Source organism: Salvelinus namaycush, chromosome 4 (genome assembly GCF_016432855.1).
Source record: "Salvelinus namaycush isolate Seneca chromosome 4, SaNama_1.0, whole genome shotgun sequence".
In the NCBI taxonomy this organism is placed as follows: Eukaryota; Metazoa; Chordata; class Actinopteri; order Salmoniformes; family Salmonidae; genus Salvelinus; species Salvelinus namaycush.
Genome location: NC_052310.1, coordinates 45,506,746 through 45,527,069, shown reverse-complemented (window position 1 = coordinate 45,527,069; position 20,324 = coordinate 45,506,746). Strand labels below are relative to the sequence as shown.

Here is a 20,324-nt window from a genome sequence, read left to right as displayed (position 1 = left end):
CTGGCGTTCATTAGAATTAATCCATTTGAAATGTCACTGATTTTAACACACCCATTTCATTTTACTCCACCTCGACTTAAGATCGTGGAAACACTGACTCACCCCACAGAAGAACTCTAGTCTTTTTCAGACCTACATCATTGGAATGAAACTACCTTCTGGAAGTCGAAAACTAGGTCAAACTTAAATCCAGTTCAGGTAAGTCGAGTTTAGACACTTCATTACAACAATTAAAACAATTATAATATGGAAATCAATTTCAAATCAGAAACATTTTCATAATTTAGGGACTTGATGCTATAACACATAGAAGGCAACACAAGTTATACAACAACATCCAAATGACATACAACTGTATTCACAATTACTTTACAAATAGTTGTGTCCTCGAAATGTGTCTTAGATGTCTTGCTAGCACCAAACACACTACATTAGAACATCCGGATGACTGTGTGATCACGCTCTCCGTAGCCAATGTGAGTAAGACCTTTAAATAGGTCAACATTCATAAGGCCGCAGGGCCAGACAGATTACCAGGGCGTGTACTCCGAGCATGCGCTGACCAACTGGCAAGTGTCTTCAATAACATTTTCAACCTGTCCCTGACCAAGTCTGTAATACCAACATGTTGTTTCAAGAAGACCACCATAGTCACTGTGACCAAGAACACCAAGGTAACCTGCCTAAATGACTACCGACCCGTAGCACTCATGTCTGTAGCCATGAAGTGCTTTGAAAGGCTGGTCATGGCTCACATCAACACCATTATCACAGAAACCCCAGACCCACTCCAATTTGCATACCGCACCAACAGATCCACAGATGATGCAATTATATTGCACTCCACACTGCCCTTTCACACATGGACAAAAGGAACACCTATGTGAGAATACTATTCATTGACTATATTTCAGTTTTCAACACCATAGTGCCCTCAAAGCTCATCACTAAGCTAAGGACCCTGGGACTAAACACCTCCCTCTGCAACTAGATCCTGGACTTCCTGACGGGCCGTCCCCCAGGTGGTAAGAGTAGGTAACAACACATCTGCCATGCTGATCCTCATGGGGGCCCATCAGGGGTGCGTTCTCAGTCCCCTCCTGTACTCCCTGTTCATCCATGACTGCATGGCCAAGCACGACTCCAACACAATTATTAAGTTTGTCAACGATACAGTGGTAGGCCTGATCACCGACAACGATGAGACCTCTCCCTCAACGCGATCAAGACAAAGTAGAGGATCATGGACTACAGGAAAAGAAGGGCCGATCACGCCCCCATTTTCATCGACGGGGTTGTAGTGGAGCAGGTTAAGAGCTTCAAGTTCCTTGGTGTCCACATGGTCCAAACACACCAAGACAGTTGTGAAGAGGGTATGACAATGGCTATTCCTCCTCAGGAGACTGAAAAGATTCTCAAACCGATGAACCTCAAACCGTTCTACAGGTGTACCAACGAGAGCATCCTGGCTGGTTGCATCACCGCCTGGTATGGCAACTGCTTGGCCTCTGACAGCAAGGGACTACAGAGGGTAGTGCATACGGCCCAGTACATCACTGGGTCCAAGCTTCCTGCCATCCAGGACCTCTATACAAGGCGGTGTCAGAGGAAGGCTTGAAAAATTGTCAAAGACTGATTTTTTTTATCATCTTTGAAATGCAAGAGAAAGGCCATAATGTATTATTGCAGTTTAAGCGCAATTTAGATTTGTATTCAAAGCAGTGTTTGTGCAACGTTTCAGATTGATCCAGTGAAGCATGGAAATACTGGACAATATTTTGTTTTTGATACATTTTCAAGTACATAACTACAGAGAACAAACAAAAATGGTATGGTAATACAAAATGTAAGTTTATACACTCCCAGGATTGTCATACATGATGGATCATTAGCTTATACACTAACTTTAACACATTTAGATGGCCGGGAGGGGTGGGTGTGGAGCCAGAGACAGCAGGGGTTCAAACTGTAGAACCCAGTTCCTACATTTTAATATAAAAATTCATTTTATCAAACAAAAGTATGCTACATTTTATCTCTAGGACCCTCAGGATGACAAATCAGAGCAAGATTACTGAATGTAAATACATTATTTATCTTCAGAGGTGAATGTATCAAACCAGTTGCCATGATAAGTTTGTTGTTGTTATGCACTCTCCTCAAACAATAGCATGGTATTTTTTCACTGTAATAGCTACTGTAAATTGGACAGTGCAGTTAGATTAACAAGAATGTAAGCTTACTGCCCATATAAGACATGTCTATGCCCTGGAAAGTTCTGTTACTTACAGCTGTCATGCTAATCCCATTAGCACACATTAGCTCAACCGTCATAGGGACACCCATCCTGTAGAGGTTAACAGCTTCTACACCCAAGCCATAAGACTCCTGAACAGGTAACCAAATGGCTACCCGGACAAAACGGCTCTAATGGAATAATCTAATCTATCAATGAACTGCATTCTCCCAGGACAGATTTCTGAGGATGTTGCACTTGGCTGTTCCTTCTCCCCCAAGAGACATTCGGGAGGTGTTGAAGACTGCTTATTTTGTTGTAGCCCAATCGATAACCTCATTACTCTTTGTCAAGTTAAATCAAACTGCCCTAAGCAATGAAAGTCACTAGAAAGTAATCTGTACCGCCACAGTTACCTGCAACGAGTCAGCTGTGTCCAACTGGGCTACTTTCAACAAAATCTATGATGCTGCGGTCCGTTCCATCTCAGCTCCAATTCGATTCAGGCATTGTATTGGACAACTATTTATGACCCAGACAGTTACTAATTATTTAGAATGCTTTGTTCATTAAATAATATTTTCAATTAAATCCCTGAATTGATAGAGTTTAAACAAATTGACTCACCACCGTACAATCCTACCATTTATCTACATACTCACAAAGAAGATTTTTACAGGCAAGATGCAGCAATCATCATAAACACCACATATCTGTCTCATTCCAAACTTAAAGAGAACATTTGCTGAAAACTTACTGTATGTCTTTTAAGTCTCAGCAAACCATTTTAACATCATATTATTATATAATGTTACACCATGATTGAACCTGAACCCTCGTTAGCACTGCAAAACTGTTTAAATTGATGAACAGCAACGCTGACAAAGAACAACAGACAGCTTTAAATGGAAATCGATGGCAACAGGAGAGAATGATAATTAAATCAGTAATAATGATACACAATGCCTAACGCCAGCCAACTTCATGTCATCCTTGTTGGCAATAATGACAGCAAACTCCATACAGATTCCCTGCCCGATTACAAGAAAAGCCTTCGGCAGACGTGATAACATTTTTCAGTAGACAGAAAATCCTTCAACATCATAGGCAGCTTGGACAATAGAAAATCAAGACGTAAGTGCAGCAGGTGTTTGGAAGGAATGCCATTTTGTAGACTTCAGTGGTACAACACAGATTGGATGCGGCAGAAGAACAGTTCACAGAAACACGGAAGCCTTTTGTGAACACTTCAAATGCACTGGAGTAATAGATAGATACGGTACACACCTGAACGAACACGTAGTTGTCCTGAACAACCAGAGAATGTTGGTCTATGTGTCCCGGGAACAGGTATTGTCTGTTTGATTCTGTGCATCGTTGAGCTCTGCACGTAACATACTGAGCACCTAACACAGAAGAGAACTAGATTAGTTGTCAGTAACAATCTTAGAACAACCAACCAATGAAGAAAAATCACTAGTTAATGGACTTCTGTCTGTCTTTAGTGGGCACTAAATGTCACGCCCTGGCCTTAGTATTCTTTGTTTTCTTTATTATTTTAGTTAGGTCAGGGTGTGACATGGGGAATGTATGTGTTTTTTGTAGTGTCTAGGGTGGTTGTAAAGTTTAGGGGGTTTATTAGAGTAGTTGGGTTCATGTTTAGTATAGAAGTCTAGCTGTGTCTATGGTTAAGTGTAGGTATCTAGGAAAGTCTATGGTTGCCTGAATTGGGTCTCAATTAGAGACAGCTGGTTATTGTTGTCTCTGATTGGGAGCCATATTTAAGGCAACCATAGGCTTTAGCTGTTTGTGGGGAATTGTCTATGTCGATGTTGCATGTATGCACTTAGTTCTTGCTTAGCGTCACGTTCGTCTGTTTGTTGTTTTTGTTTCGGTTTTTTCCTTCTTCTAATAAAGAGAAGATGTACTTTCCACGCGCTGCGCCTTGGTCCTCTCTCAGTCCCTTTGACGATCGAGACAGAATTCCCCACCAATCTACGACCAAGCGGCGTGTCAAGCGGCAACAGGATCCACCTACACAGGATTCATGGACATGGGAGGAGATACTGGATGGTAAGGGGCCTTGGGCACAACCGGGAGAATATCGCCTCCCTCGTGAAGAGCTGGAGGCAGCTAAAGCCGAGAGGAGGCGATATGAGGAGGCAGCACGGAAGCAAGGCTGGAAGCCCGTGAGTACAACCCAAAAATTTCTTGGGGGGGGCCTTAAAGGGAGTGTGGCGAAGTCAGGTAGGAGACCTGCGCCTACTCCCTGTACTTACCGTGGAGAGCGAGAGTACGGGCAGACACCGTGTTACGCAGTAGAGCGCATGGTGTCTCCTGTACGCGTGCATAGCCCGGTTCGGTACATTCCAGCTCCACGTATCGGCCGGGCTAGATTGAGCGTTGAGCCGGATGTCATGAAGCCGGTCCAACGTATCTGGTCACCAGTGCGTCTCCTCGGGCCGGCGTACATGGCACCAGCCTTACGCATGGTGTCCCCGGTTCGCCTACATAGCCCGGTGCGGGTTATTCCACCTCCCCGCACTGGTCGGGCGACGGGGAGCATACAACCAGGTAAGGTTGGGCAGGCTCAGTGCTCAAGGGAGCCAGTACGCATGCACGGTCCGGTATTTCCGGCGCCACCTCCCCGCCCCGACCCAGTACCACCAGTGCCTCCTCCACGCACTAGCCCTATGGTGCGTGTCTCCAGCCCTTTGCCACCGGTGCCTACACCACGCACCAAGCCTCCTGTGTGTCCCCAGAGTCCTGTGCGTCCTGTTGCTGCTCCCCGCACTAGCCCTGAGATGCGTGTCCCCAGCCCGGTACCACCAGTTCCGGCACCACGCACTAGGCCTAATGTGCGTCTCCAGGGTCCAGTATGCCCTGTTCCTTCTCCCCGCACTAGCCTGAAGGTGCGTGTCCCCAGCCCGGTAACACCAGTTCCGGCACCACGCACCAGGCCTACAGTGCGCCTCAGCCGGCCAGAGTCTGCCGTCTGCACAGCGGGGCCTGAACTGCCCGTCTGCCAAGCGCCATCTGAGCCACCCGTCTGCCAAGCGCCATCTGAGCCATCCGTCTACCCAGCGCCATCTGAGCCATCCGTCTACCCAGCGCCATCTGAGCCATCCGTCTGCCCCGAGCCGTCAGAGCCGTCCGTCTGTCCCGAGCCGTCAGAGCCGTTCGTCAGTCAGGAGCCGCTAGAGCCATTCGTCAGTCAGGATCTGCCAGAGCCGTCAACCAGACAGGATCTGCCAGAGCCGCCAACCAGACAGGATCTGCCAGAGCCGCCAACCAGACAGGATCTGCCAGAGCCGCCAACCAGACAGGATCTGCCAGAGCCGCCTACCAGCCATGAGCAGCCAGATCCGTCAGCCAGCCATGAGCAGCCAGATCCGTCAGCCAGCCATGAGCAGCCAGATCCGTCAGCCAGCCATGAGCAGCCAGATCCGTCAGCCAGCCATGAGCAGCCAGATCCGTCAGCCAGCCATGAGCAGCCAGATCCGTCAGCCAACCATGAGCCGTCCAGCCAGGATCCGCCAGAGCCGTCCAGCCAGGATCCGCCAGAGCCGTCATCCAGCCAGGATCCGTCCCTCAGTCCGGAGCTGCCGTCCCTCAGTCCGGAGCTGCCCCTTATCCTGGTGCTGCCCCTTATCCTGGTGCTGCCCCTTATCCTGGTGCTGCCCCTTATCCCGGTGCTGCCCCTTATCCCGGTGCTGCCCCTTAGTCCGGTGCTGCCCCTTAGTCCGGTGCTGCCCCTTAGTCCGGTGCTGCCCCTTAGTCCGGTGCTGCCCCTTAGTCCGGTGCTGCCCCTTAGTCCGGTGCTGCCCCTTAAACCAGTGGGGTTAATGTGGAGGGTGGCCATTTGGAGGAGGCTACGGAGGCGGGTAGTGACTGTGGTGGGGTGGGGACCACGACCAGTGCCGGAGCCGCCGCCGTGGACGAACGCCCACCCAGACCCTCCCCTTGACTGTGTGCTGGTGCGCCCGGAGTTCGCACCTTAAGGGGGGGGGTTATGTCACGCCCTGGCCTTAGTATTCTTTGTTTTCTTTATTATTTTAGTTAGGTCAGGGTGTGACATGGGGAATGTATGTGTTTTTTGTAGTGTCTAGGGTGGTTGTAAAGTTTAGGGGGTTTATTAGAGTAGTTGGGTTCATGTTTAGTATAGAAGTCTAGCTGTGTCTATGGTTGAGTGTAGGTATCTAGGAAAGTCTATGGTTGCCTGAATTGGGTCTCAATTAGAGACAGCTGGTTATTGTTGTCTCTGATTGGGAGCCATATTTAAGGCAACCATAGGCTTTAGCTGTTTGTGGGGAATTGTCTATGTCTGTTGCATGTATGCACTTAGTTCTTGCTTAGCGTCTCTGTTGTTTTTGTTTCGGTTTTTTCCTTCTTCTAATAAAGAGAAGATGTACTTTCCACGCGCTGCGCCTTGGTCCTCTCTCAGTCCCTTTGACGATCGTGACACTAAAACTTTCTAAACCTATTCTCAATTTTGCAGGGACAAGATAAATATAGCATTCCTCTTGCACTGTGAGAATCAATGAAACAAAAACAAAACACATGATGGCAATTCAATCATTCCCTTTCACTTCACACAAGTAATACTATTTTGTCCTACCAAGGAATCCTGGTAATTGGTTTGACTGAATAAAGTCTATATTGTTAATATTTTTTAAGAATTGAGGTTCTGATATGGGGCACAAGGGACTGATTAAAAGGGGAAATACATCTATCAATCTATTATATAAAGCTCGATATCTGTCAAGATACTCATATTCTGCTTTACAGTGCCTCTGGTACCTATCCTGCAGACAAGAATGAGCCTTATCTTTTCAGTGACCTCGCTCTAAATAAGAGGCAAGGGACTCATGGGGTCCTGCTACTGCGGGGGAGCGAGGCAAGCTGCAGAGCAGCACTCACGTCCTTTGGCGATGTGGGTCTCCATGTGGACCACATCTGCCTCTCTGTCCAGCCCCGTTTGTGCCCTGCAACATAGGAGAGAGAAGTGGAGGAAAAAGAGAACGAGGAGGAGAATGAGAAAGGGGAAGAGGAGAACAGCAATTCAGAGGAAGAAGGAGGGGAAAGAAGAATATGGTGAAGAGGAGGAAGAGGAGGAGATGGAGCATAGTGGGGAAGATGCGAAAGAAGAGGAGCAATTTAGACGCAGGGGGGGGGGTCGCCATAAGAGAACATTGGCAGCCCGTGATGGACAGCCTTACTGTGTGCTTCCCTTTACAGCACAGACAACACATTTCCATTTCCTGTAGTCCTACGGCAACTTCCAATTTGTGCCAGCCTCATCAATTAATCGTAATTTGTGATAACGTAAAGAAAGGGAGACAGAGACGGGTAAGTCTCCACACTACACAACAATTTAGGTTTGTGGTCTTCTTTCTTTCTCTCATGAATAATTTGTAATATGACATTAAGGCAAGGTAAAATCTGTTATATGGTACAATTCTATAAACTTTATATAGATGCAAAAGCATTTAATGCAGGCAGTGAATACAAGCAGTTAAACATTTCATATGTAAAATCATAAATTGTCCAAGCATATTATAGTCTTGTGTGGGTTGCCATTACTCCCCACATGCTGTCCTTATTCACCAATTGCTTTGCTGTTCCTGTAGGGTGTGCTCCAAACGATGTCCTTTCTTTCTCAGCTTGAGAGGCACTTGGGTTTGACACACAACATGACAGACCGGGATAAACTGCATCACATCAATATTCACTGCCTTGTGTCCGTGCACTTGAGACTACAGAATGACAACGAGCAAAAACAACATGTCAGACTTGGGCTTTAGAAAGAGTAGCCCAATATTCCTGGCTACGTGATATGGGTTGAAGTACAGTAGGCCAACACTTTATGGTTGGTTGTCAATCTTTCAATACCTTTTTGGACATACTGTAGTAAATCCATCTGACAGAGTTGAGTAGGGATCCATACATAACCTCCATCTTAATAGAAAATAATAATAATTGACCGCACACTGGACTTGGTCATTTGGTATGTGGTTGTTTCTTCACCATTCCAGGGCTATAAGACAATGGGCTTTACATACATCATATGTTTCAAGATAGCTGCAAGATAGCATTTCCAATTTGCATACGCGATTCTATATAAGACACAAATGCTAATATTCTCTCTCATATTTCCTAGATTTATGATAAAGAGATTATAGAACGGAGTGTTTCTAAATTAATAATGACAAACACGAGCAGGAATGAAATCATACCGTACCAGAAGAACCGTCCAGGAGTCACATTCTCACTAACCAACTGCCATTTTCTTCCAAAGTCCATTGTGCTGTACACCTGGTAATACATGAATGTGATCAAACATTTCACATCAAGTTTGTACAATCAACCTTTATGATTGTAATGCAGAACAGTTTATGAAAGAACAAAATACCAAAACAGAATTGTTCAATACTTTAGCAGTATCTTTCAACTTTGGACTTATTTCAACTTGAAATACTTATTTTCCATTCAATATTGAAATAAAAGTCCTGCTGCTTACCTTGTTGTCAGGACTGCTAGCCAGCAGCCAGTCTTCCTGTGTTGGGTGAAACAGCAGACCGTCCATGTAGAAGTTAATGGGATGCTTCTCGAAGCTGGCACCTTCATCTGAGCTGATGAGTACACTGTTTTCCAGCTCTGGGTCGCTAAGCATCATTATCTAAAGTACAGAAGGGGAGAGATATGAGGGGGGAAAGGGAGAGAGAGAGAGTATAGATAATTGTGCTCAATGGAGGATATGATTGCATGTCATTGTACAACATTATGAATAAACAGCAGTATAAATGCATTGTTGATGAAAGCAAAAGCGACATGATGTACCAAAATCATTAGTCAATAATAAACTGAACAACAGAACAGGTTTTGGTAAAATATCTTAGTGGTTTTTAGTATGGTAGTGAGGTAGTTAGTTATTGTGGGCTTGAAGTGAGTGGGGTACTGTAGTAAGTGAGTGTGGGGTATAGTGGAGTAGTTAGTGAGTGTGGGGTAGTTAGTTAGCAGAAATCTTTATGAACTGGTGTCTAGGTAGGATTGTCGAATGACACTAAACTCTAATAAAAAAAGGGTTATCTAGAACCTAAAAGAGTTCAACTGTCCCCATAGGAGAACACTTTGAAGAACCCTTTTTGGTTCCATGTAGAACCCTCTGTGGAAAGGGTTCTACAGTACATGGAACCCAAAAGGGTTCTACATGGAAACAAAAATGGTTCTTCAAAGTGTTCTCCTATGGGGACAGCCAAAGGACTCTTTTAGGTTCTAGATATCACCTTTGTCGGAAATAGCTTGGGTATTCTGAATTCATCAATGCGAATATACCAAGATTGACAATGTTCAGAACCAAGATGGAACGGTTTAGTGCTGATAATAAACATTGAAACGTTCTTCGGAGTCCTGCTCCCTCTAACTGGAGTTAACATCATTCCAGAAACTAGTCTTAACTCAACAATACACATCCTGGATAAACACGTAATACTCTGCTTGTCACTGGAGTCCTATATCATGGAGATGTTAAACAAACCTTTCTCTTGTTGGTTGGGCAGACGTAGAGGCAAGCCAAGGTTGACCCAACCTTATTATTCAGTTTAATGTAAGTGCTCCCATAGTCCACTGATCTGTGAACAGTAGAGAAGACCATGTAAGGACCACTTTATACGTTTTTCTGTATTGATGTGGCCGGAGTATGTCTAATACTCAGACATCTACATGCATAGCCTGTGGTTTAGTGGTAACGTACCCGGCTGCTCTAACCACATACTCCACCCATCAGAGACCAGGGTTAAATCCCTTCGTTCTTCCTTCTGACTGTCTCTCTAACTTACCTGATTCATTACTGTCTCGATAAAGTTCAAAACAATATGTAACGAGTCTCATTACATTACATTCACATAATGATATACCTTTCAGAATTTAGTTCAAGTCTGTTTAACCTCAACTTGGTGAATTAATTGTGTTATGTTTGGTCCTTTAAACCGAATGTGTAAATTTGATCTAAATCCCTGGATTACTTTATTTAAGCTTCTATGTCCACACAGTAGGCTGTGCTGAATTGCCCTCCAGAAACAAACAAATGAAAGACAAAAAGACATTTGCTTCTCTGAAGACTTCCTGTGTTGTTCGATGGCAAGGGTAAATACAGTGGCTTGCAAAAGCATTTGCCCCCTTGGCATTTTTCATATTTTGTTGCCTTACAACCTGGAATTAAAATTGATTTTCTTGGGGGATTATATCATTTGATTTACCCAACATGCCTACCACTTTGAAGATGAAATATTTTTATATTGTGAAATAAACAAGAAATAAGACAAAAAAATGAAAACTTGAGCGTGCATGACTATTCACCCCCCCCCCCCCGGAGTCAATACTTTGTAGAGCCACCTTTTGCAGCAATTACAGCTGCATGTCTCTTGGGGTATGTCTCTATAAGCCTGGCACATCTAGACACTGAGATTTTTGCCCATTCTTCAAGGCAAAACTGCTCCAGCTCCTTCACGTTGGATGGGTTACGCTGGTGTACAGCAATCTTTAAATCATACCACAGATTCTCAATTGGATTGAGGTCTGGGCTTTGACTAGGTCATTCCAAGACATTTAAATGTTTCCCCTTAAACCATTCGAGTGTTGCTTTAGCAGTATGCTTAGGGTCATTGTCCTGCTGGAAGGTGAACACGTCCCAGTCTCAAATCTCTGGAAGACTGAAACAGGTTTCCCCTCAAGAATTTCTCTGTAGTTAGCGCCATCCATCATTCCTTCAATTCTGACCAGTTTCCCAGTCCCTGCCGATGAAAAACATCCCCACATGCTGCCAGCACCATGCGTCACTGTGGGGATGGTGTTCTCGGGGTGATGAAAGGTGTTAGCGACAGAAATAGCGTTTTCCTTGTTGGCCAAAAAGCTAAATTTTAGTCTCATCTGACCAGAGTACCTTCTTCCATATGTTTGGGGATTCTCCCACATGCCTTTTGGTGAACACCAAACATGTTGCTTATTTCTTTCTTTAAGCAATGTTTTTTTTCTGGTCACGTTTCTGTAAAGCCCAGCTCTGTGGAGTGTACAACTTAAAATGGTCCTATGGACAGATACTCCAATCTCCGCTGTGGAGCTTTGTAGCTCCTTCAGGGTTATCTTTGGTCTTTCTTGCATCTCTGATTAATGCCCTCCTTGCCTGGTCTGTTAGTTTTGGTGGGCGGCCCTCTCTTGGCAGGTTTGTTGTGGTGCCATATTCTTTCCATTTTTTTTATAATGGATTTAAATGGTGCTCCGTGGGATGTTCAAAGTTTCAGATATTTTTTTTATAACCCAACCCTGTTCTGTACTTCTCCACAACTTTGTCCCTGACCTGTTTGGAGAGCTCCTTGGTCTTCATGGTGCCGCTTGCTTGGTGGTGCCCCTTGCGTAGTGGTGTTTCAGACTCTGGGGCCTTTCAGAACAGGTGTATATATACACTGAGATCATGTGACAGATCAATGATGGAATAATGATGTGACTTCTGAAGGTAATTGGTTGCAACAGATCTTATTTAGGGGCTTCATAGCAAAGGGGGTGAATACATACGCACGCACCACTTTTCCGTTTACATTTTTTTGATACAAGTTCATTTTTTCATTTCACTTCATCAATTTAAACTATTTTGTGTATGTCCATTACATTAAATCCAAATAAAAATCAATTTAAAATACAGGTTATAATGCAACAAAATATGAAAAAGGCCAAGGGGGATGAATACTTTTTAAGGCACTGTATACAATATCTTCCTCCCTTTCTATTCTTCAGTGGTGTAAAGTACTTAAGAACTTTACTATTTATATTTTATACTTCACTACATTCCTAAAGATTATGTACTTTTTACTCCATACATTCTCTCTGACACAAAAGTACTCGTTACATTTCGAATGCTTAGCAGGACAGGAAAATTGTCGAATTCATACACTTATCAAGAGAATATCCCTGGTCATTCCTACTGCCTCTGATCTAGGGGACTCACTAAACACTTGCTTTGTTTGTAAATTTTGTCTCAGTTGGAGCGTGCCCCTGGCTATCCGTAAATGTTCGTTTTTTTTAACTAGAAAATGTGGCCATCTGCTTTGCTTAATTTAAGGTATTTGAAATGATTTATACTTATATTTGTACTTTTACTTTTGATACTTAGAGTAAGTTAATTTTTGCAATTACATTTACGTTTGATACTTAAGTATATTTAAAATCAAATACTTTTAGACTTTGTATTTTACTGAGTGACTTTCACTTTTGAGTAACTTTACTTTTATGCAAGTATGACAGTTGGGTACTTTTTACACCACTACTATTCTTCATGGGTCTATTACTACTCAAACACATAAACCACTCGTCTCTCAGTTCTACCTGGGCGCCTCCAAATTAAATTCCATTGTATAATTGGATAGATACCCAGAGTTGGCTATCACAACTTGTGCATTAAGCTGCATCATTTCATTTGCTGTTGACATTGTTTGCAAAGGTTTCCTCAACTTTTTTTAGCTTCTCATTTCGGTTGACAAATCCCCTCAACTGTAGCTAGAAAGACAACATCACAAATGAAGTTATTACAGTGACACGTTCCTTCCCTAAGGGAAGCAGTCATTACATTGAAACACACAGGAGATGCTTTTCGTGACGCACCAATTGATCTTCTTATTGCATTTTGCCATCAAGAGCGCCCCGGGGTTATATAAATAAATAATGTATCTTATTATTGCAGAGATCCTTTACTCCGTTTCTTTTCATAAAATTCAACTGATTTTCTTTTTTAATATCATACTAAGTGCTTTGCCGCACCACCTGAGGTACACTCTAATTTACTGCCAGTGCTATTGTTAACCAGACACCTTGATGGAAGACCTTCTGTACACAATATGGGATTTCAAAATGTGTCAAGTCAGGTGTAAATCTTACCGGCGCCTTTAGTGAAACAGAAATTAATTTGAGTCTCTCTGCTTCGTGAACTGATGGTCTTTTTGTCAGGTGTAATTCAAAATTAAATTAGTTTCTTGTGGGCTTGGAAAAAGGTGAGCGAAAAAACACGAGACATTATCAGTCTGTATAATCCTAAATGAATTATATTATTATTTATTATGTGACGGCATACTGTACAGTAAATCACTATACAATATAAAATGAATGGGATTGGTAGTCCTACAGTCGTGGCATGTAAAACATATATCTGCTATTTTCTATACTTTAGAACCGGAACCCCCAACAGAAGCTAGCCAGCTAACTAGCTATTAGTCAGTTATCCACTGCTAGTGGTCATCAGCTAACCTCAGCCCGGACAACTCCTGAAAGTCCGCACAGCGCGATTCAACCCAGAGCATATTGGACTGCTTTTTCTCTACCGCATCTCCACATCTCCGGATTCCTACCGCAAGCTCTGAACCTTTTCACCTGAATCATCGCAGCTAGCTAGCTGCTATCCGAGTGGCTACTCCTGGCTAACGTCTCTGTCCCGAAGCAAGCACCAGATAGCCTGGAGCTAGCCTTGTGTAAGGACCATCTTCCGGCTAGCTGAAGAGGTCCTTCAGCCACTTCTTGGGCTACAATACCTATTTTGCAAATTGGCCTGGACCCCTTTTACTGCCGACACAGAGCCCTGCCGTTCCATCACGACTGATCTACCGACGTAATCTGCCCAAGGGGGTTTCAACAGGATCCTCCATCGCGACGTCCCCTGAAGGCCCATCTGCTAGCCTGCTAGCCGTGGCCCACTAGCTGTCTAGAGCATATCAGACTGTTTGTTTTCTCTCTACCACATCTCCACCACAAGCTCTGAACCTTTACACTGGATCATCGCAGCTAGCTAGCTGCTATCCGAGTGGCTACTCCTGGCTAACGTACCTGTCCCGAAGCAAGCACCAATTAGCCTGAAGCTAGTCCTGAGCTAGGCCCACCTCCTGGTTAGCTGAAGAGGTCCATCCGCCAATTTCTTGGGCTACAATACCTATTTTTCCAATTGGCCTGGACCCTTTTACAGCCCACACAGTGCCCTGCCGATCCATCACGACTGGTCTGCCGTCAAACCGTCCGAAGGGCTTCAGACTCTTCAGTCACAACGTCCCCTAAGGCCCTTCTGCTAGCCCCGGCCCGCTAGCTGTCTGAATCGCCGTGTCTCCAGCTCGACTAGCTACTCACTGGACCCTGTGATCACTCGGCTACGCATGCCTCTCCCTAATGTCAAAATGCCTTGTCCATTGCTGTTTTGATTAGTGATTATTGTCTTATTTCACTGTAGAGCCTCCAGCCCTGCTCAATATGCCTCAGCTAGCCCTTTTGTTCCAACTCCCACACATGCGGTGACCGCATGGTTTAACTTGTGGCTGCAGGAGCAGTATTGAGTAGCTTGGATGAAAGGTGCACAGAGGTGCCCAGAGTAAACGACCTGCTCCTCAGTCATAGTTGCTAATATATGCATATTATTAGTATTGGATAGAAAACACTCTGAAGTTTCTAAAACGGTATGAATTATGTCTGTGAGTATAACAGAACGCATATGGCAGGCAACAACCTGAGAAAAAATCCAAACAGGAAGTGGAAATTCTGAGGCTGGTAGATTTCAACCAAGCTCCCATTGAAATCACAGCGAGATATGAGTTTTCACTTCCTACGGCTTCCACTAGATGTCAACAGTGTAGAACTTTGTCTGATGCCTACTGTGAAGGGGGGCCGAATGAGAGAGGAATTAGTCAAGTCTGCCATGACCTGACCATGCTTTCACCATGCGCGTTCCATCGCTCATCTGAAGTCAATGTAATTCTCCGGTTGGAACGTTATTCAAGATTTATGTTAACAACATTCTAAAGATTGATTCAATACATCGTTTGACATGTTTCTACTGACTGTTACTGAACTTTTGGACATTTAGTCAGCTTTTAGGGAACGCGCTTCGTGACTTTGGAATTGTTTACCAAACGCGCTAACAAAAGTAGCTAATTGGACATAAATAACGGACATTATCGAACAAATCAAGCATTATTGTGGACCTGGGATTACTGGGAGTGCATTCTGATGAAGATCATCAAAGGTAAGGAAACATTTATCATGTAATTTCTGGTTTCTGTTGACTCCAACATGGCGGCTAATTTGACTATTGTTCTGAGCGCCGTCTCAGATTATTGCATGGTTTGCTTTTTCCGTAAAGTTTTTTAGAAATCTGACAAAGTGGTTGCATTAACCTGTTAAGGCTAGGGGGTGCTGTTGTCACTATTTATGGAAATCGTGTAATTTTTGAAACGGCTTCCTACAAAATTCTTGATCGTACAATATGCATATTATTATTATTATTGGATAGAAAACAGTCTATAGTTTCTATAGGAGTTGAAATTTTGTCTCTAAGTGGAACAGAAGTCATTCTACAGCAATTTCCCTGACATGGAGTCAGATTTCAGAAATGTTGGCCCCTGTTCTGGAGTCAGTTTTAAGGCCAATGTTATTCATATGAGTATACGGACACTGCTTACGTCTTCCCCTGGATGCCTTTACGTGATGACGATTTGAATGGGGTCGATTGCGCAATCACAGGCACTATAAATAAAAAAACCCTGTAGCTAGGAACTCTTTTCTTGCTGCGTCATGCGCGTGGCGGCCACCGACCCGCACTTGTTCCAAGCATTAGTGTAGGGAGTAATATTACTCTGGTCATGTTTCTACTCGTTATAGGAGTTAAAAACATCATAAGGTAGTTAATTTAAAGCGTTTTTATAGCAATTTATATCCGTTTAGTGCGATTTTGGGACATTTATTTCTGAGACGCTGTGAATCTCTGGGCACGCTTCCAGTTCATGCCGAACGCAGTTGGCATTTCCACATGGCAAGAGGACAGCTTTCCACCAAAAGACGATTAGACCCAAGAAAGGATCCTTTGCCCAAGATACTGATGGAAGAACAGCTCAAAGTAGGAACAATTTATTATGATAAATCGTGTTTCTGTCGAAAAATGTTAGTGGCTTAGGACGCCATCTTTTTTGACGTAGCTTCGCTTGGCGCAAACTGTATTGAAAAGTAAGGATAATTTAAAAAATGTAATTCCGCGATTGTATTAAGAATTAAATTGTCTATCAATCGCTGTCCACCCTATATTTTTTAGTCACGTTTATGAGTATTTATGTATACGACTAGATCACTGTCTAATATGGCACACGGCATTTTCTGACCAGCTCGGCTACTTTTCTCATTGTATAACCACGATTTTGGTGGCTAAATATCCACATTTTCGAACAAACTGTATATGTATGTTGTAATATGATGTTACAGGAGTGTCATCTGAAGAATTCTGAGAAGGTTAGTGAAAAAATTAATATCTTTTGGCGATGTTGACGTTATCGCGCTCTTTGGCTAGAATCAATGCTGGGGTAACGTTTGCATATGTGGTATGCTAATATAACGATTTATTGTGTTTTCGCTGTAAGACACTTAGAAAATCTGAAATATTGTCTGTATTCACAGGATCTGTGTCTTTCGATTAGTGTATGCTGTGTATTTTTACGAAATGTTTGATGATTAGTAGTTAGGTAAACACGTTGCTCATTGTAATTATTCTAGTCCATTTGTGACGGTGGGTGCAATTGTAAACTATGCCAGCTACCTGAAATATGCACATTTTTCTAACAAAACCTATCCCATACCATAAATATGTTATCAGACTGTCATCTGATGAGTTTTTTTCTTGGTTAGGGGCTATAAATATCTTAGTTTAGCCGAATTGGTGATAGCTACTGGTGTTGGTGGACAAATAAAAGATGGTGGATTATGCTAATGTGTTTTTAGCTAATAGATTTACATCTTTACATATTGTGTCTTCCCTGTAAAACATTTTAAAAATCGGACATGTTGGCTGGATTCACAAGATCTGTGTCTTTCATTAGCTGTATTGGACTTTAATGTGTGAAAGTAAAATATTTAAAAAATATATTTTTTTTGAATTTCGCGGCACTGGTTTTTCAGTGGGGGTGGGGGGGGAGTGCCGCTAGCGGCACCCCAGTCCTAGACAGGTTAAGGAGAGGTATATCTATAATTCCATGTGTATAACTTGTATTATCATCTACATTTATGATGAGTATTTCTGTTGAAACGATGTGGCTTGCAAAATGACTGGATGTTTTTGAAACTAGTGAATGTAACGCGCCAATGTAAACTCTTTTTTATATAAATATGAACTTTATCAAACAAAACATACATGTATTGTGTAACATGAAGTCCTATGAGTGTCATCTGATGGATATCAAAGGTAAGTGATGAATTTTATCTCTATTTCTGCTTTTTGTGACTGCTATCTTTGGCTGGAAAAATGGCTGTGCTTATTGTGGTTTGGTGTGACCTAACATAATCGTTTGTGGTGCTTTCGCTGAAAAGAATATTTGAAATCGGACACTTTGGTGGGATTAACAACAAGATTACCTTTAAAATGGTATAAGACACATGTATGTCTGAGTAATTTTAATTATGAGATTTCTGTTTTTTGAATTTGGCGCCCTGCACTTTCACTTTCATTGACCTCATATCGATCCCGTTACCGGGATTGCAGCCCTAAGAAGATACATGGTTTAAATGTTATGCTGGTGAATGAGGACCCAAAAGCGACGTAATAGAAACAGAGTCTTTATTCCAGTCTTAAACAAACAATGATTCTCCTGGATATTATCAAAGGTAAATCCAAAACAGGAAACTGAAATCCTCTCGTCAGAAGAGAGGAACGACTGGAGACGCGACCACAGACTGCAGGTCGCTTCAGGAAGGCACAGGCCGTAGCTGACATAGACACCTGCTCACACGCAGCATCTGAAGAAGGCAAAAACACGACAGGGCGGAACAAGGACACAGAACAGCAAACATCAAACAAGAATCCGACAAGGACAGAAGCGGAAGACAGAGGGAGAAATAGGGACTCTAATCAGAGGGTAAAATAGGGGACAGGTGTGAAAGAGTAAATGAGGTAGTTAGGAGAATGGGAAACAGCTGGGAGCAGGAACGGAACGATAGAGAGAGAGAGCGAGAGAGGGAGAGAGGGAGGGGGAGAGAGAGGGATAGAAAGAGGGAAAGAACCTAATAAGACCAGCAGAGGGAAGCACAGGGACAAGACATGATGATCAATGACAAAACATGACATTAAATGGTGTCTCTAGAGACAAAACCTCTCTCATCGTCACTCAATGGCTAGGTTTCCCTCCACTGTATTCACATCCTACCATACCCTTGTTTGTACATTATGCCTTGAATCTATTCTACCGTGCCCAGAAACCTGCTCCTTTTACTCTCTGTTTCGAATGCACTAGACGACCAGTTCTTATAGCCTTTAGCTGTATCCTTATCCTACTCCTCCTCTGGCGATATAGAGGTTAATCCAGGCCCTGCAGCGCCTAGCTCAACTCCCATTCCCCAGGCGCTCTCATTTGTTGACTTCTGTAACCGTAAAACCCTTGGCTTCATGCATGTTAACATTAGAAGCCTCCTCCCTAAATTAGGTTTACTCACTGCTTTAGCACACTCCGTCAACCCGGATGTCCTAGCCGTGTCTGAATCCTGGCTTAGGAAGGCCACCAAAAATCCTGAAATTTCCATCCCTAACTATAACATTTTCCGACAAGATAGAACTGCCAAAGGGGGCGGAGTTGCGATCTACTGCAGAGATAGCCTGCAGAGTTCTGTCATACTATCCAGGTCTGTGCCCAAACAATTTGAGTTTCTACTTTAAAAATCCCCCTTTCCAGAAACAAGTCTCTCACCGTTGCCACTTGTTATAGACCACCCTCAGCCCCCAGCTGTGCCCTGGACACCATATGTGAATTGATTGCCCCCCATCTATCTTCAGAACTCACTTAGTTGACCTAAACTGGGACATGCTTAACACCCCGGACGTCCTACAATCTAAGCTAGATGCCCTCAATCTCGCACAAATGATCAATGAACCTACCAGGTACAACCCCAAATCCGTAAACACGGGCACCCTCAGATATCATCCTGACCAACCTGCCCTTTAAATACACCTCTGCTGTCTTCAACCAGGATCTCAGCGATCACTGTCTCATTGCCTCCGTCCATAATGGGTCTGCAGTCAAACGACCACCCCTCATGACTGTCAAAAGCTCCCTAAAACACTTCAGCGAGCAGGCCTTCCTAATCGACCTGGCCCGGGTATTCTGGAAGGATATTGACCTCATTCCGTCAGTAGAGAATGCCTGGTTATTCTTTAAAAGTGCCTTCCTCACCATCTTAAATAATCATGCTCCATTCAAAAAAAATTGAACCAGGAACAGATTTAGCCCTTGGTTCACTCCAGACCTGACTGCCCTTGACCAGCACAAAAACATCCTGTGGCGTACTGCATTAGCACTAAATAGCCCCCGCGATATGCAACTTTTCAGGGACGTTAGGAACCAATATACACAGGCAGTTAGGAACGCAAAGGCTAGCTTTTTCAAACAGAAATATGCATCCTGTAGCACAAACTCCAAAAAGTTCTGGGACACTGTTAAGTCCATGGAGAATAAGAGCACCTCCTCCTTGCTGCCCACTGCACTGAAAATAGGAAACACTTACCACCGATAAATCCACGATAATTGAGAATTTCAATTAAGCATTTTTCTACGTCTGGCCATGCTTTCCACCTAGCTATGCCTACCCCGGTCAACAGCTCTGCACCTCACATATCAACTTGCCCAAGCCTCCCCCATTTCTCCTTCACCCAAATAGCTTATGTTATGAAAGAGCTGCAAAATCTGCACCCCTACAAATCAGCTGGGCTAGATAATCTGGACCCTCTCTTTCTAAGATTATCCTCCACAATTGTTGCGACCACTAAAACTAGCCTGTTCAACCTCTTTCGAATCGCCTGAGATACCCAAAGATTGGAATGCTGCCGCGGTCATCCCCCTCTTCAAAGGGGGAGACACTCTAGACCCAAACTGTTACAGACCTATATCTATCCTACCCTGCCTTTCTAAGGTCTTCGAAAGCCAAGTTAACAAACAGATCACCGACCATTTCAAATCTTACCGTACCTTCTCCACTATGCAATCTGGTTTCCGAAATGGTCATGGGTGCACCTCAGCCACGCTCAAGATCCTAA

The 20,324-nt window shown here is 43.6% G+C and overlaps 1 protein-coding gene across 1 annotated transcript in view; it reads right to left on the bottom strand.

Annotated features, from left to right (window-relative positions):
• LOC120045888 (VPS10 domain-containing receptor SorCS3-like) overlaps nucleotides 1-20,324 on the bottom strand; it is a 100,797-nt gene that overhangs the window by 40,069 nt on the left and 40,404 nt on the right. The window contains exons 3-7 of the mRNA XM_038990817.1: nucleotides 9,774-9,867; nucleotides 8,757-8,915; nucleotides 8,478-8,551; nucleotides 7,157-7,221; nucleotides 3,524-3,642 (exon numbers count right to left, since the gene is read on the bottom strand). Of these exons, the coding sequence (XP_038846745.1) occupies nucleotides 3,524-3,642; nucleotides 7,157-7,221; nucleotides 8,478-8,551; nucleotides 8,757-8,915; nucleotides 9,774-9,867 (511 nt within the window). The remainder of the gene's footprint in view (nucleotides 1-3,523; nucleotides 3,643-7,156; nucleotides 7,222-8,477; nucleotides 8,552-8,756; nucleotides 8,916-9,773; nucleotides 9,868-20,324) is intronic.